The sequence below is a fragment of the Opisthorchis viverrini genome (genome assembly GCF_000715545.1).
Source record: "Opisthorchis viverrini unplaced genomic scaffold opera_v5_6, whole genome shotgun sequence".
Lineage (NCBI taxonomy): Eukaryota > Metazoa > Platyhelminthes > Trematoda > Opisthorchiida > Opisthorchiidae > Opisthorchis > Opisthorchis viverrini.
In genome coordinates this window covers 1257411-1273891 of record NW_008751662.1, presented here as the reverse complement: position 1 = coordinate 1273891, position 16481 = coordinate 1257411, and the positions used below count along the sequence as shown (strand labels likewise).

Genomic DNA, 16481 nt, shown 5'->3' with positions numbered 1-16481 from the left:
GGCAGGCAGTGAAGCATCAGTGGCAACACTGATGTTGCTGTCTTTGATGATGATCACTTAGAAAGTGAGCCTAGGGTTGTGCAACACTTCTATTGCTGTCTTTGATGATGATCACTTAGAAAGTGAGCCTCGGGTTGTGCAACGAATACTTCTATTGAAGAATGTGTCTCAGTTCCGCTGCTCGAACGGGCCACACACACCTACATGCAGCAAAACACCCCGCACTGTAGCCCGACACACACATCTCTTTGTATTCAGGAATATATTGCTTTGATGCCATAGGTATCCCAAATTGACTAACGTGACCAGAGCCTTGCAGATTCGTGCATCGACCTCATCTGTCAATCTACAGTGAGAAGATACCTAAGACGCTCCACAACTTGGAGTGCCTCCCCTGGCTTGTAAGTGGCGTGTTCAGTGATTGCATGTCCGGGAGCATGACCTTACCCTTTGTGGGTGCAAATTGCGCACCAAAACACCTGCGTTTTCTCTGTGACAACATCGAAGTGGCGGCAGCTGGTAGATTCTAAGGTCCGCTAACTGTTTTTCCAGCTGCGACTGCGGGATAAATTTGTGTACTGTCGTCAAAAGTAGACTATTTTGTAGCCGTACGACGGTTTGCCTCCCTCCGTGACCTATTGACCGATGCCGTTATGACACTTGTAGAGGTTCAACCAACGCAGTTTTGGCTTTTCAGGTTAGTAACTTTTGCGGCGGCGTAACCTAACAACGAGTGTGATAAGAAAAAGTCGAGTCAGTGAATCCAGCTATAAATTACTTCGTTTGCATAATGAACAAAAGGAAACACGATTGAAAACTGCCAAGTTTCCCCAGCCCAATCAGATATTATTAAAAAGTAGGATTCAGTAACCATTCAGCTAAAGCAATGGTCTTGCAAGGAATTCCTTGGTGTGATTGTACTTCTATACCCGTTTCAGATCAAAGCCACTCCTGAGCAAGTCAAGGCCTTCAGTGAAAGCTTGACCAAGTTGGGTGACGTTTACGTAAACGATGCATTTGGTACAGCCCACAGAGCTCACGCGTGAGTTATTGTTGGAATTTATCGTATGAAAACTGTTTTAGATTTCAACCACGCTCAGTCCGATTGTTTAGTTTGACATTTCCCAGCCCTGCGAAGTTCGGCAATTTACTTTTGCTGTAAAAACAAGCTGTTCTTTGAATTTTGTTGGAGAACAGCTTGGTGCTTCTCAGTTAAACTGGTACATTTTTAAATTTTTCCCGCCAGTTGTTCCATGTAGATTGTGATAATGTGGGAGGAAGAGGGCGTCAACTATGCCGCTTTTGTAGTCCTATTCGCACTGTGATTCGGTTTGATCGTTGCACTGTTTTGGGCTTGTGGATGTGCTCTTAAAATTTTGACCGGTTTTCACAACCAATCCTTTACTTAACGTGACCGATCAAAGAACCCCTCGACTGATTGATCGTCCAAACAAGAGCTCATGCAACCAGGGACCCTACTGATCCGACTGTGTACGGCAAAACGAAACATGTATCTCTGTTTCTATCTTCAGTTCCATGGTTGGCTGCAAACTTCCGCAAAGGGCATGTGGATTTCTCATGGACAAGGAATTGACCTACTTTGCCAAAGCTCTGGATCAGCCTCAGCGTCCTTTCTTGGCGATCATTGGTGGGTACGTCTCGCTGCAAATGTTTTTTTACACCTGAGCTTTGTTCTGTCTGCAATATCTTCATATTTGTGGCAGTAGTGTCTCAGCTTCTCCGTCCACTTTTGATATTCTCTACATAAATGGGCGTATAGAAGCGAAACACAACTGTTGTACACTGATAACGATGGTGATGTACGTCTCCGCTTTACTTTTGCTTAGCTATCCCACGCGTTTTCAGGAAGTCTCGGCTTCTGAAAAATGAGAAAAAAGTTCTGGGCTTCGCGTTTGTGCTTCCTGGTTGGACTCTCAATCCAACGTTGCCACGGTTACGAAGTCTGCTCCACTTTTCATTATGTCCTAAAGGGAACCTGAAGATCATTCGGTGGACACGATGTTTCAATTCAACGTTTAGAGAGAGTAATAATAATAATAATAGTTCAGCTGTAGAACCCTTTCAGTGCCTATCTGCCATACCAGCCGAAGGAAGCACAGTTCTGCGATACTGCCAGGCCACCTAGACCTGGACAGGAGCAGCCGAGATACCGCGATTGGATTCGAACCACGGCTTTTCTGGTCAGTAAGTTCGCTCCTTAACCAGCGAGCCATCTCAAGCTATCCGGAAACATGGATTTTAATAAATAAATAGCCTCCTTTGATCGCTCTATGTGGTGAAACCCCTACTTGATAGAACCACAAAGCTGATTGCGTTGCTCATATATATTAGCCAATGCCTACACTGCGCAGCTACTCACCTCCATTTATTGCCTAATCGGGGCGGGATAGCCCAAGTGGTTAGAGCGCAAATTTTATGACCGGAAGGTCCGTGGTTCGAACTCGACTTCCCCTGTATAGGCTTGGGCAACCTGGCAGTATACCAGCCCTCGTGCAACCTTCGGGTGGCATGGCAGCTAGGTACCGAAAGGGTGCTGCAGCTGAACAGTGCCTAATCGACGAACGCAACCGCATATATTACTTGCTTCCGATTACTACTGGGGGCATCCAATTCAGTATTGTTTCTTGTCAGCAGGACTCCCAACTCTGCACTCTTGTGGTTTTAGCAAACGGAACCTATTGTTGTTGGTGATGAGCGTGATGATCTATAAAACATCGTGATGTGAAGCCCTACTAAGTAGTTCGAAAACGGGGTGTATTAGTGCTGCTTGTGTTCAGCCTCATCTGCCTAAACCGATGCTCTCCATTCTTTGTCATGAACTTCCTCGTGCTTCTACCCGCAAAATACCTCTTTTTTTATCACTTTCCGTTTTACAGAGCTAAAGTCAGTGACAAAATTCAACTGATCAAGAACATGTTGGACAAGGTGGATGAACTGATTATAACCGGAGGCATGGCTTTCACTTTCCTCAAAAAACTCCACAATATGAAGGTACTTTAAAGGATGCGAAGTTTCACCCTGTTTCACCCCCCCCCCAGCAACCTGCGTAACACGCCTTTCCACACATTGGTTTTGAACCTAGCATTTATTGTTGTTAGGGTTGTTAGAAATGCGCCCCGATGCACATCTTCGGGTTCATGCTAGTCCTGTTTGAACTGCTCATTTCATTGGCATTTACCAGCTTAGCAAAACTCTGGCTCATTGATAATCCATCCTTGAGGGTATTTGGATGAAACTGTGCCAACCCAAAGCACAAAAACCCCAACTGAATTAAGCACCCTTCACTGTGATGCTTTACCGGTATTTTTACATGACTGAATCAAAATTGCAGCATGTAGGTGAGCAGACCAGGGAGTACCGATTCGCTGAAAAATTCCTTTTGGCTATTCAAGGTTTCTTCTGTACCCTAGCTTCTTTGTCCATTGGTGCATTGATTTCTATCATTTTTCTTGGTAGTGCCTGCATTCCTCTCATTGAATTGGTGGGGAACAGTGTCCCATTATACATCTGCCTTCGATTTACAGTTAAACTGCCCCACTTCTGTGGTTGGTCTAAACCCGCAACCCGTGTACGGCCGTAATTAAACAAAGTGAGACTGATTTGTTCATGTAACCCTTACTCTCCGGTCAAGTCTCACTTAAAGGACTAATTGCATCATGTTGACTGTGCCAACCCTTTTTGTTCTGGATCTTTCGGGTGCATGAACGAAGCAATCCTGTCCAGTTTCGTTTGGTTTTTCCCGGCGGATGAGCCGCTCGAGGTGGTAAGTTTCTGGGTAACAACTGAACGGAATCCCAACTCACTTCTATGGGGTGAGCCAGATATCCTCTACAAGAATCCGAAGAGTTAGGAATGACACTTAACTGCTTTCAAGTGATGGCGCAATAAATTTCCTCTCTTGAGTAAGCATGAGAAACTACTTTGATATAAGAAACCGCATCGTGAACAAAGAACTGAGGGTAATCATATCTCCACTCCCTGGGGCGAGATGGTTACAGTGGTTAGAGCGCGACTTTACTGACCGGAAGATTCTTGGTTCGAACCCGACCTCTGCCTCTCGGATTCCCCTGTCTAGGCTTGGGCAACCTGGCAGTATCCCAGGCCTCATACTTCCTTCTTGTGGCATGGCAGCTAGACACCGAAAGGGTGTTACAGCTGAACGATTTATTTATTTTTTCCTGAGAATATACAAGATACCCCCTCCCCTGACGAGAAGACATCACGAAGAAGGAGGTTTTCCGATTTCTTAGTGGCGTGCGCGTTTGAGGGGGGGGGATTTTACCTGATGTGGTCTACTGAGAAAGCCACCCTAGATTTTTCAGAGGATTAACCTTCGGAACAAGGGTCTCATGGATTGCCACTCCAGTATTTTGGATAGTTCACCATACTAATAAACTCAAGGAGGGCTCCTTCGTTGGCAAAAGTTTTCCCATTACATCTACCCGGATCCACGATTCTTATGAGCCACAGTTTGGCTTCTTCACTCCCAAGAACACACGTCCCAATGGAAATGCATTTTGGCATTAACTCAAATTCTTCAGTCAACTGTTAAACCAAATAAGTACGGTCATTTGTAGTGTAACGTGTCTTGATATAGCTTAACATTTTCGATTGTCGTAGGGTACGTCGCATGTATTGGAGCATATCGCATGACTGCGGCGTGGCATAAGGTTAGCGAGATGTGATTACTCGTTACTAACAGGACTTTCAACAGTTACAGTTGACGTCTACGTCTTCCTTGATCATTTGTTTTCTATGGTTCTAAATTGGGCCTTGCCTGTCCGCACGAAAATCACTTTTATTCTGCACCAGATTACTAGTGCTGACGACCATTGCACGGGTTTGTCATTTTAACACTGCCGCATGTCCACTTGGTAGACACATTTGAGGAAGCCGTTTAAGGTTTTCATAGATGATCAGTTTCCAATAACCCGTTTACGGTTAGTTTCAGAAACTTTTTTATCGTTCATCCCGAGAAACATTTCGACATTCTCTGGGAAGTTTCGTCGTGCGTCAGAGTCCGTAGTCCAGCGTGCACTACTGATCTCTGAGGAAACTTGCGGAACAGTTTTGATGCCCGACGAACAAATTAATCTTTTGAGCTACATGTAATTTTTATGGTATTACAGCATTACTCGCAGTACTACTTCTATCTATTCTCCAGATTGGAAAGAGCCTTTACGATGAACCCGGGGCTGCCATTGTCGACGAAGTGATGCAGTTGGCTAAATCCAAGAACGTTAAGATTCATCTACCTGTTGATTTCATAACCGGAGACAAGTTTGCGGAGGATGCCAATACTGGCACCGCCACGGTCGAGTCGGGCATACCGGACACGCATATGGTATGTCCAAATGAACCTTCATACTAGTGTCCTTCTGATGCCCTGAAATTTGGTCCAGTTTGACTACTTCTTGTACATGATTTCAGGGCTTGGATTGTGGTCCGAAAACCATGGAGGAGTTCTGCAAGGTAATTAGTCGAGCCAAAACCATTGTTTGGAATGGTCCGATGGGTGTATTCGAAATGGAGAAGTTTGCTGGTGGTACGAAAGCAGCAATGGATGCAGTGGTGGCTGCAACAACCAAAGGTTGTACGACAATTATTGGTAAGTTGACCGTAATATGCATTTTAGAATCTCTCTGCTAGGTCGATAGCAACATTACTCATCCTCCCCATTGCCTCCCCATTGTGTCCAATTGTGCTTATTCTTTTTTGCCCGTTTATCTGCTGACTTGAGCTGGTTGTATTGCAGTCAGGCAGTAACCTGCCAACAAACCTGGTCGAATTTGCAGTTACAATCTCTCCTGAGGGGTGCCGCGGAGAGAAAGAAATAAGTGACTGGGAACACATGGCCCGGTGACGCTGTTACCTAAGGCCTATCCAGAATGGCCATTTTCAAGACGTTGGGCGCTCGCGAATTCTTCTGTCCACAATGCTATTGTGAACTTATCCTCTTCGGTCCGCCATCGTCCCGGCTCCTTTCCCGCCGCCGCCGGCTAACAATGATCTGAAACAGGGACTGGTGCATCGCATAAGGTTGTTTGTTTATTCTCGTACAGAAGCATCGTCTGCTCCGGTGGAACTTTGTTAAAAAAGCTTGTTATGGGCCAGTTTTTAAGTTATTCCATCTAAGTATGTATATGGTCTAACAAGCAATGTAATATTTGGAGTGTAGATTTTCTCAAGACATTGTTTCGCCGTTCAGAGTCCCGATTTTGTTTTTACCGTCTGTTTGTCTGTCACACTTCACTTCATTCGATAATATGGTATTCGGGTGAAGCAGATCTTGTTTTTAGTTTTTGGCTTTTCGTTTTTTTGGCCCATCATTTGCACCGCACCAGAAAACGTCTGCCGTTTTATTCGCAAAACCGTTAACCTTTGTCCATGACTGAAAATAGTGAAACAACGTCTGCTTACCTAGGTTTAGTTTGCGCACCTCCTCAAGAGCAGCACAACTAAGAACGAAACGGAAGGTTTATCTTTGTTTTCAGCGCGTATAACGGGACCTCATTCGAAACACTAGTGTTGCTCATCTCGACATCCCCACAACGGACACAGGGTCAGGAAGTTGTCCTGTGTTTGAAGTAACCCTAGTAAACCAAGTGGAATTCTAATGCGTTATCAAAGCGCTGTTACTTTCATCAGCATCTGCGGACAGCGAAAGGGACAAACTCAAAATCATAGCCATCCAGTTTACGTAACGTACCGTAGCTCAGCGGTATCCAATCTCCATGTTCTCTTGGTTTTCTCACCACTATAAAAGGCTACAATTTTGATTACTTGAGCCTAACACCCCTACCTATTCTAGGGAAGCTTTTTGTTTAGGTGGAAACATCATATTCGGTTGTTCGTTGCTATGCTAGTTCACTGTAATGGTCCTTGCTTATGTAATTAGAACGGTCTTCATGCTGTAACATTTCTGACATCCACTGTCCATCCAGTACTATATCTAGGTGTGAAATGGCTGTTTTTAGCTTGAATTGCTCGAACTGGGTTGCTTGGCAGTTCGCATTGATATATAATCAATTATAATAGTTTTATTATCAGCTGTGTAATCTCTAAAGACGTTAACCAAACGCCATTGGGTTAGTCATGGTATGGCGTTAATCTTTCGTTGGTAGTGCTCTATTTTGGATTCTGACTCAGTACTGATATTGTTTGGAGCTGATCAGCGATAAGTTTCTTTCGTTTCCTTTCAAAAGAATCACGGCGCTGCAGGTCCTCTTAGTGTCTGAACCCTTTTCAAGGTCCGTCTATGGTCTTTATTAATACTGCTGATAAACTTCTAGGCCTGATGCTTCTCAAGCGACTTTGCCTATGTGCAAGATCCAACTCAACAGTCTTGTGCCCACGATTGAAACAGTATCCTGATCCTTACTTAGACTTCCTGTCGCCACGGCTTTGTATTTCTGTGGGCATTACCTGAAATTCACCCCATGGCCCTGAATCATCTGAGGACTGGGCATGAGTAATCATCATAGACGCCGTTACCCGTGCTTACCTTTGTACACTAGTGGGTCTACTATCAGAATGCTCGAACATAAACAGGATTGTGATTTAAACCACCAACCTAAGGCAACGCATATCATAATGACATAAGTTTTCAGGGACTAAGCGTACATCTTCCAGCCCCCAATTTCGAACGGTATCCGCCTGGCACGGAGGACTGCTGATGTCTTGTTGACACCCCCAGTGTCGCTCACTGGGCAGCAGCGATACACAGACCACCGCACCTTGATGGATGCCGTAATTTACGTAAGACTTACATGCTGGGATAGTTCATTTCATCACTACTGAATCGTTGGGCCTAACCAGACTAGCGTTAACCGGACGATTACAGTGTTTCCCCAATTTGTCTTCTTCCTCGAACACGGACTGGATTTCCATAGGGTTCATTTCTTCCACTCGTTGCGAAATTCGCCACCAGATTATGGTATGGAATCCCCTATTCAGACACTATCTTAGCCCTGGTGATTGCTTCATTGGCATAGCAGCTGTGCCCCGAATGGATGTTGCAACTAAACGACTATCATTTTATACTGTGCGCTCACACACAACTTTCTAGTCTTTTGTGGAACAAACTTACGGGATTTCCTCCCAAAAAAACAGGATATCTAACTGAACTGCTCCAAAAGCGCTTCTGCGCTTTTGGATCCATGAAAGCCACCTTTTTGCGAACAATGTAAGATTCGTACCGGCTCTTTTTTTGCTCAGGTGGTGGTGACACAGCCACTTGCTGTGCAAAGTGGAAAACAGAAGACAAGGTCAGTCACGTGAGCACTGGAGGAGGGGCTAGCTTGGAGCTGCTTGAAGGTGAGTCGCTTACTCAGAAAACGATTTCCACTTCCCATGTCTTACGCGGTGCAAACTGACCTTCACCTACCTCAATAAGCTCTATGTGACCCATTAACTTAGTTATCAGATTCATGGCTGTTTGAGCACTCCTGATGGGAAATGACCGTCGGCTTTACATCCAACTCTTAAAAAGGGCTTTACTATTGTCGTTTATTTTTGAAGAGCACAACCACAAACATAAAGTGCGAGCAACAGGTATAAAATAGTGAAGTAGAGCACATAAAAAGCGAGAAATCCCCCAGACGAAGGTGTGTCATCAATACTTTTTGAGTCAGGCGATATGATCTCTAAGGTGGGTAAGAATGTTTGGCATGGAAACACACCTGTAAAGACTAGCAAATGAAGAAAGGACTAATAATTCTGAATGCTCCAAAAGGCACAGCAAGCGCTAGCACAGTCAAGATTCGCAATCAGACACAAGGTATTCATCGTACGGGGTCAAGTGTGGAAGCTATTGACGTAAAGAAACACTCAACACCGTGCACCGCGCACATAGGTGTCGTAATTACATAAGGAGTCCTAAATGGTGAGCAAACAAATTACTGTAGGAAACCTCAGTCCAAAAACAGCCTTCGCGGGGTGAGGAAAGCAGACATTGCACCGCGCACATAGGTGTCGTAATTACACAAGGAGTCTTAAATGGTGAGCAAACACAAATTACTGTAGGAAATCTCAGTCCAAAAACAGCCTTTGCGGGGTGAGGAAAGCATACGTTCCGGGATGATCCATTTTTGTATAAAGTGTATATATCACCAGTTTTTGAACCAGAGAGTCAACATCTCAATCGTCATCATCATCATCATCATCGACAGCATGACATCAGTGTTCAACACCGATGCTTCACAATCGATTGCACCTTGTCAAGCACTCGTCAACACCGTACTTTTGCTTCTCGTTCTGCACAAGCATTTCGAATCTATCTGAGGCTATGGTTGCATCTATCACCATTGCCCGGTGCTCGTGAACGGTGATTAGGTCGGGCTTGAAAAACGTCAAAATAAGTGCTTTTGAAGACGGTGTATCCTATCCGATTATGACGTGTATATCGAGCACCGTGTGTAATCCAGTCAGGCCGCAGAATTTGAAACACAGTCACCGCTTGGCCACAGTTTTTACGATAGGACCGTCTTGTCACCATCTTCGGGCTTCTCTAATTCCAGTCTCCAGTAGGTTGTACCGGAGTGGCATACCAAGGATAATGCGGAGACACGCGTTCTGGAATCAAGACATTGTTCTGAAACAAGCGAAGCGACCAACTCTCGCCCTAAGAAGCAACCAACCATTTCTTGGTGTTCATTGCGTACCTTGGGAACTGATCGAAAGATTGAGATCCCGAACAAGCTTATCAAATGCGCGATCACCAACCACGTAGACAGCAAGTTTTCCATATGCGCTTTCCGTCGTTTCGGAATGGTTGAACTCAGGCTTCGGATACCGAGTCTCTTATGTTGTTTCCCGACGTGGGTGTAACCGATTGGGGGTGTTCTTTAGTCCTAGTCAACCACGAATAGGCAACCCGATACAATTGTCCAATCTTATGAGGGTATTACGGTGGGCATGGTCGATCAATAGCGAATGGTGTGAGCCTCGATCTTAGGTAGTTCCTTGTAATCTCCATTCAACGGAGCAGCTGCTGTCAGTGGTTACAAACTCTTTTTCCCTTCCAAGGTAAAAGGGACGCTCAAATAAATCACGGTTTTTGTTGGGCTCAGGAGATTGATAAGTTTCTCGGTAAAGCAAAAGGGTTTGACTAAAATTGCGGTAGTCTGATGTTTCCTGTCGCCAAAAATCGCCACTTTTATCTTGGGAGCGTTGATAGTCATACTGGTCCGTTCCACCTCATCCTCTTAAGGCAAGGCTGATTTTTTGCACACACCACCCAGTCGTCTTCAGGTAGCCACTAGGTACCCCCGTTGCAGGAAGTTCATCCAATCCCACGATGAACACTATCGCCTTACCCCTCTGCGGCAGTGAACCTCTGATGGCGAAACTGTCATGGTATCATCTAAGGACTGTGCAGATTATGGATCTGGGAGTTACGATGCTCTGAACACCTCGGCAGATACGGCAATTATCCTCCGAAGCGGAATCAAAAGCCTTCAAGATGTCTACAAACGTCAATATGAGATTAGAAGCAGCCTCTGCGGGGTGACGATGCAAACCACTGTCTTGATTTTGAAATCCAAACTGGGGTGAAGACTGTCAATCAATGGACACTATGAAAGCGTCGAACAAGATTGGATGACACATAAATCGGTCTCAGTTTGTCCAGTGAAGTCGGATTTGGAGCCTTCGGAACTCGAGTAACCCGAACACGATAAATGCGGTGGATAGCCCTCCAGATGATAACAGAAAGTAGAAATACCCGGTTTAATCAGTGAGCATTATGGGCGTGGACCTTCCCAGACCTGGAGAGATATTGACCTTCAGGCCAACTTCCTTGTAATTAGCTCGATCAAACTCCATTCCAATGATTGGCTATCCCTCTGTTTCAGTCCAGAGGACTCATGTATCCAGTACTAATAGGTGTCATAGAATAGGCCGCATTTTCCCTTGTATAATTCCTTCCACAACGTGGGAGGCATGGTCAACCGATGACGTGATCGCGAGCTATGTGGGCGTTGACTACACCATTTAGCAAAAGTGACAGATGTTGTTTAGCAAGTTGAAGACCTGACAATAGACTTCGTTTGCGGTTGGGAACACTTCCTGATGGTGCAACACGTCGCAGTCAATAGATCCTGTCAATAAAAGGGTTAAGCCGCTATGATCGCTTTCTATTGCCGCTCGTTGTAACCTCATTTTTCAACTCTCATTGGTTTTCGCGACCCTCTTTTGTTCGTGTTCGACCATCTGCTATTTTACCGCACCATGTGGCGCATATTCCCTTCCTTTCTTTTTCAGGCAAGCAACTACCGGGTATTCTCGCGCTGAGTGACGCATAATCATCACAGTTATTGGGGCTAATGACTGGCATCTAGTCACAATTGTACCGTAGCGTTTCCCTGTTACTTATGTTATTGTCTTTATTTGCACCGAAACATGCTTCTTCGTTCGTTAATGTCTGATTTGGAGTGAGAACCAAAAGCCTCATCGAACTGGGAGGAGTGTGGTAAAACCAGTCCCTTTTCCGGTCTATTTTGCGGTTCCGAACAACCGGAGGGACATCACCGAACGCCCTGTCTGCCAGAGATTCATCACCCTGTCTGCCAGCATAAGATTCATCAAAGCTAATCAGAATACCTCAAACGCCGCCACTTAGTTTTTCATGCAAGTAAACTTATCCACTGAGGGAACCATTCCAGAGTCAGTCTGTCTGTGTTTCGTTCCATTCACACAAACAAAGATGCAAACCAGCAGACTGCTTCCGGAAAGAATGTAATTCTACACATAGGGCATCATCAACATCATCATCATCATTGTCAGCTGTAATAACCGAGTACTCGTCGTACAGTGGTTGCATCTGCCGCAGTTTCGTTCTCCGATGATTTGGGGGTGGTAGGTAGCTGCGCATTGCAGGCGGGAGGTGATAAATTGGTGCATAAATCCGGCACTGTAGGTGGGTTGTCAAATGAGGGGATTGGGAAAGGAGCTATGCGTTGAAGGTAATAGCTTGGATGCACGAGCGCCATTGAGGCCACGACTGGGCCATGTCTGACAATGTCTCTAACCATTGATGTGGACCGTTTCGGGGTCCCCATCCAGGAAGACGGATGCTGTGGACTGAAACAAGCAGCTGAGGGGTCCATTTTGTGACTCTTTAGCAGTTGTCCTTAGCAGTGTCCATAGCAGTTGTCTCAACTTGGAAGTTCTCGAGCTATGCGTTGAAGGTAATAGCTTGGATGCACGAGCGCCATTGAGGCCACGACTGGGCGATGTCTGACAATGTCTCTAACCACTGATGTGGACCGTTTCGGGGTCCCCATCCAGGAAGACGGATGCTGTGGACTGAAACAAGCAGCCGAGGGGTCCATTTTGTGACTCTTTAGCAGTTGTCCTTAGCAGTGTCCATAGCAGTTGTCTCAACTTGGGAAGTGCTCCAAGCGCGCTGAAAACTCAGGGGGTACTGCCTAGTAAATACGTTAATCATGTATCTAACAAATAAAACCCTATGAGGGTAGGCTTCCGAAAAAAAATAATCTGACTACCGGTGAAGTCAGACTGACTAATTCCACGGCTGGTTAGTCATAAACCAACTGTGCAAAAACTGCCGATGTGGTTGTGAGGTCAGCAGCCCGAAACTGCTTATCAGATGTTCAGTTTGTTGATCGTTCTACGTGCTACTAGCGGGTCTTAATAAGGACTGTTTTTCAGGATCTGGCCACACTGAGAACCTTTTTTGTTTACATCAATGCCGCATCATTAGAGAAAGCAGAATTAAGGGGAAAACCCGTTGCGCACCTTTTTTCGGCGTTTGAGATTTATCTCATGACTGGCAGATATACGCCGCGTTTTGACCCGGATACTCTATGGGTCGACACTGGGCGAAGCCAGTTCAGTTGCTTGAATGAGTTCCTTGCGGTTGACTGTCCGTCTCCGTATGGAAATGTTGTCCCATCAGTATAGGCCGTTAATTATGTTTTTCCAATCATGGAGCAATAAAATGTGCGTTTTCCAGAGCTATTGTGGGTTACACCAGAACCTCATTCCATGCATTTGTACGAGAATGAACGTCATTGTTTGTCACCCTTGTTGTTGATTGTGCTGACCGTGTCACTTCGACTAGTCCATGGCTGCAGTTTGAGCTTATTAGGCGCACCCGATCCAGAGTATCGAGCACAACTAATTAGGACGCCGATTTTCCATAGTCACTTCAAAGCTCGACTGAATTGGTTACTTCGTCTGTGAATGGGACAACTGCATTATCATTCATGGCAGCACCGGTGCTTCAGTGCCGTGCAACCATGTCAGTTTATTTCGATAGAGCCTCAGTCGAAGGAGATAGGGAAGGGAGGGGGATTTAAGGCCGACCTACCACACTCATCCGAGATGCTTACCCCTCTAAGACAGCCAGACAATGACGATAGAAACTGACAGCATGAACGCCACTGATACCACTTAGCCACCATATCCTGCCAAGCGCAGCGAGGATCTTGTGGACTACATCCTGGAAGGCAAGCAGCATCCAAACCTCGTGATATCCTCTATTCCCTTCTACCTTGTCAAATCCTGTCCACTTCTAGATTTCTGTCGCTCAGAATTAGGCACGCAAGAACACAGCGCCCATCTCGGTACGCGTAACATCATCATCGACAGCATGACATCAGTGTTCAACACCGATGCTTCACTTGTAACATGGCCTAGCCACCTTAACTTGCAGTAAAGGAAGTACCCTCTGCTTCACGAAAAACCCGTCTCCTAATCACTGAGAGTTCGCGAACTCCAGCTGTATTTCTGAGACGTCAGCGGTCAAAGACCTGATGCCCACAGTTGCATCTTGATTCATCCACATCGTGCGCGCGATTGTTTTCTGGCATCTCTTATGTCGTACCCTGCGCACGTAATGCCTCTCTTCTGTTCCGTTCAGTCTATCAGCTCTAAATCGTGTACCAAAAACACATTGGTTTCAGCTACTGCAGTTTCGGTCATCGGAAAAATGGGAGAGCCTAAAAGATAGCCAAGCGTTGGGGGTGATGGCATGATCCGTCAGTTTGGAAAACGCCAGCTACTCGTTGAAGATGATGGCTCTGATCCTTCATCTCTACTGAGTCTGTCACTGAGCCATGTCTGCTAATGTTGTTAACCATTGATTAGTTGAGTCCCGGGGTCCGCATCCAGGAAGGTGGCGGTTGTCGGTTAGCTTTTCCATGTTTCGTTGCCAGGTCACAGATTGTCCACCTTTCGGTCACTTCCACTCAGCACAGGGTTGGGCGAAAAAAAGCCCTGCGAGGCTGACGGTCCTCTGAGATATAGAGTATCTCCCAACAATCGTGATCTATGGGGCCCGGGGAACTAATTCTACGCGAGAACCCTCCCTAAAAGCCATCTGATGTACCTGAGTATTGTTACTACGGTGTTCGCATTCGACACTACCAATGCATCCATGATCAATACTGACTGCCTCCGTATATCCTATGAATGTAGAGGCAACATTTCTGATTCATGAAGCAGTGCGGGTCGCACCGCCGCAGTGTAAGCTCTTCCTTTGACAGACAAACTGAGGTCACGTCGGCACCGTAGGTGTAGGAGATAGGTATAAGTTGTCTTGGTTCTCCCTACCCGAGAACTAATCTCATTTCCAGCCATTCCACCGGAACTTATACAACTGCCAGGTAAGCTTATTTATCTGCCACCCCTATTGGCAGTATGCAAGTATGGAGTCTGGGCTTGATCCCAAAGCTTTGCATTTGTGAAGGGCGTGCCAAAGCGTTCGGCAGAATAAGTTAGTTTATTTAAAACGGATCCGAACCAAGGAGGGGATGTCTTCCGCATTCTGAGTGAACGCCACGATCCACGAGGTTCCAGAGTAGTTTAAAGCAGCGCATCAGCAAAATTGAAGCGGAATGTTGAGAGAGGACAGTCCTGTCTTTCACCACTGGAGGGGTGAACTCAGGCGGAAGCTTGCCGTATACTCGTACGCGTCCACAAGAGTTCGCATACAATGCCCTCATAAGGAATATAAATTTGGAAGTGACACGTTTAGATACCAGACATCATCGAAGTCTCTGACAATCGCCCTTAGATAAAGAAAAACGAATGACGTAGGACGTTGGGAAGAGTGTAACTGTTTAAGAACCCGTCTCAAGGTACTACAATCGATGCATCTTCGGCTTTCTTCTCACGACAGTCGATCAACCTGCGCAGAATGATAATGCCAGAGATCAGCCTTGATGACGTGGCTACCAGATTGTTTTCGCATAACGTTCTTGCGTCTTTTTTAGGCCTGGGATTACGGGCGATGCGCTATGTTACACTGGTATTCTGTTCTCGCCCCAAATCATCCACAGTAGGGTTATCAACCTTTTCACCAGGGTTTAAATTTTGAAAAGTGCGAGGTGTACATGGTTGCAGACAAGTTTTATACAACTCTCAAATTACACAAAAGCCTCGCTCGCATCAGTCCCTCTGAATTCCGAAGACTGTTGCCTTGAAGCAGAACAGGATTTTACGGGATCAATGCGAATTGTTTCAGCATTCAGCTGGAGGGACTAAGTGATTTTTCTAGTGCGGTGACAAAAAAACGAAGAATGGCATATAATTCCGAGTTCGAAATAACAACCAGTCGGTAGGTCCTCGCAATAGGTTTGGTGTGTAGCCATTGGGTAGATGCGACTCGGCTACACACACTATGAAAAGCCTATCCAATTAATTAAGCGCTCTGGGGAAAGCCAAGCCCATTTTCCGCGATTCGGTTTGGACATGGATACTCTAAAACTGTTCAGAGGACGATCTAATTCGGTGTAGCCGTTGGACTAATCACTGAGGAACCTTTTCACGACTACAATACCCCTGGAAAGCTTTATGGTGGCAGTCGTGGGGGTTAAAAAGAGGCCATTTTGAAAAATGTACACGGGAATGGTCCGCAGTAGTTGCTTGGATCCTTAAAACACCTCGTAGCCACCCAGCCAGGACTTTCAATTTTCAGGTACAGTCAGTCGGAAGACAACCCGCAGCTTTCGGTTGTGGATCCTGCGCCTGTTTGACTCGGGCCACCAACGCATTAGTCTAGCCATTCATCTCATTTTCCCTAACCACATATGTCGGAAATGTGGGGTAACAAAGACCACTTTTCTTAACGACGGAATCTTCAGCTTTTCGCTGCGACGCAGGACACCATCCGGTTGAATAGCTTTCCCCGAAAACGAAAGAAAAAACGGAATAAGTCTTAGTCATAGGTGTTAGATATATGTGGTGTTGGAATGACGATTCCACGGTTACTTTTGAGCTTCATGGGCCGTATCAGATCTGGATAGGGGAGGAGCCTTGGGCTCCAAAGAAATGATGCTCTACGTATGGTGGGTGGAAATATCTAACCAAGAGTATGTTGTAGCAGCTCCTTACTGGGTTAGTACCACCGTAGTTGAGTAGGAGACGGGTTCTTATGGGTGGAATAGGAAGATGCTGGATCGTATATATCCTTCTGCTCAAATTATCATGAATGA

General features: G+C 45.7%; 1 protein-coding gene across 1 annotated transcript in view; it reads left to right on the top strand.

The window, feature by feature from the left end:
* T265_00607 (hypothetical protein) overlaps positions 1–11479 on the top strand; it is a gene marked incomplete at both ends in the record, with an annotated part of 19207 nt that extends 7728 nt beyond the window's left edge. The window contains 7 exons of the mRNA XM_009164435.1: positions 939–1042; positions 1533–1652; positions 2898–3012; positions 5186–5365; positions 5452–5629; positions 8239–8337; positions 11284–11479. Coding sequence (XP_009162699.1) covers positions 939–1042; positions 1533–1652; positions 2898–3012; positions 5186–5365; positions 5452–5629; positions 8239–8337; positions 11284–11324 — 837 coding nt within the window. The remainder of the gene's footprint in view (positions 1–938; positions 1043–1532; positions 1653–2897; positions 3013–5185; positions 5366–5451; positions 5630–8238; positions 8338–11283) is intronic.
* Between the last annotated feature and the right edge of the window lie 5002 nt (positions 11480–16481).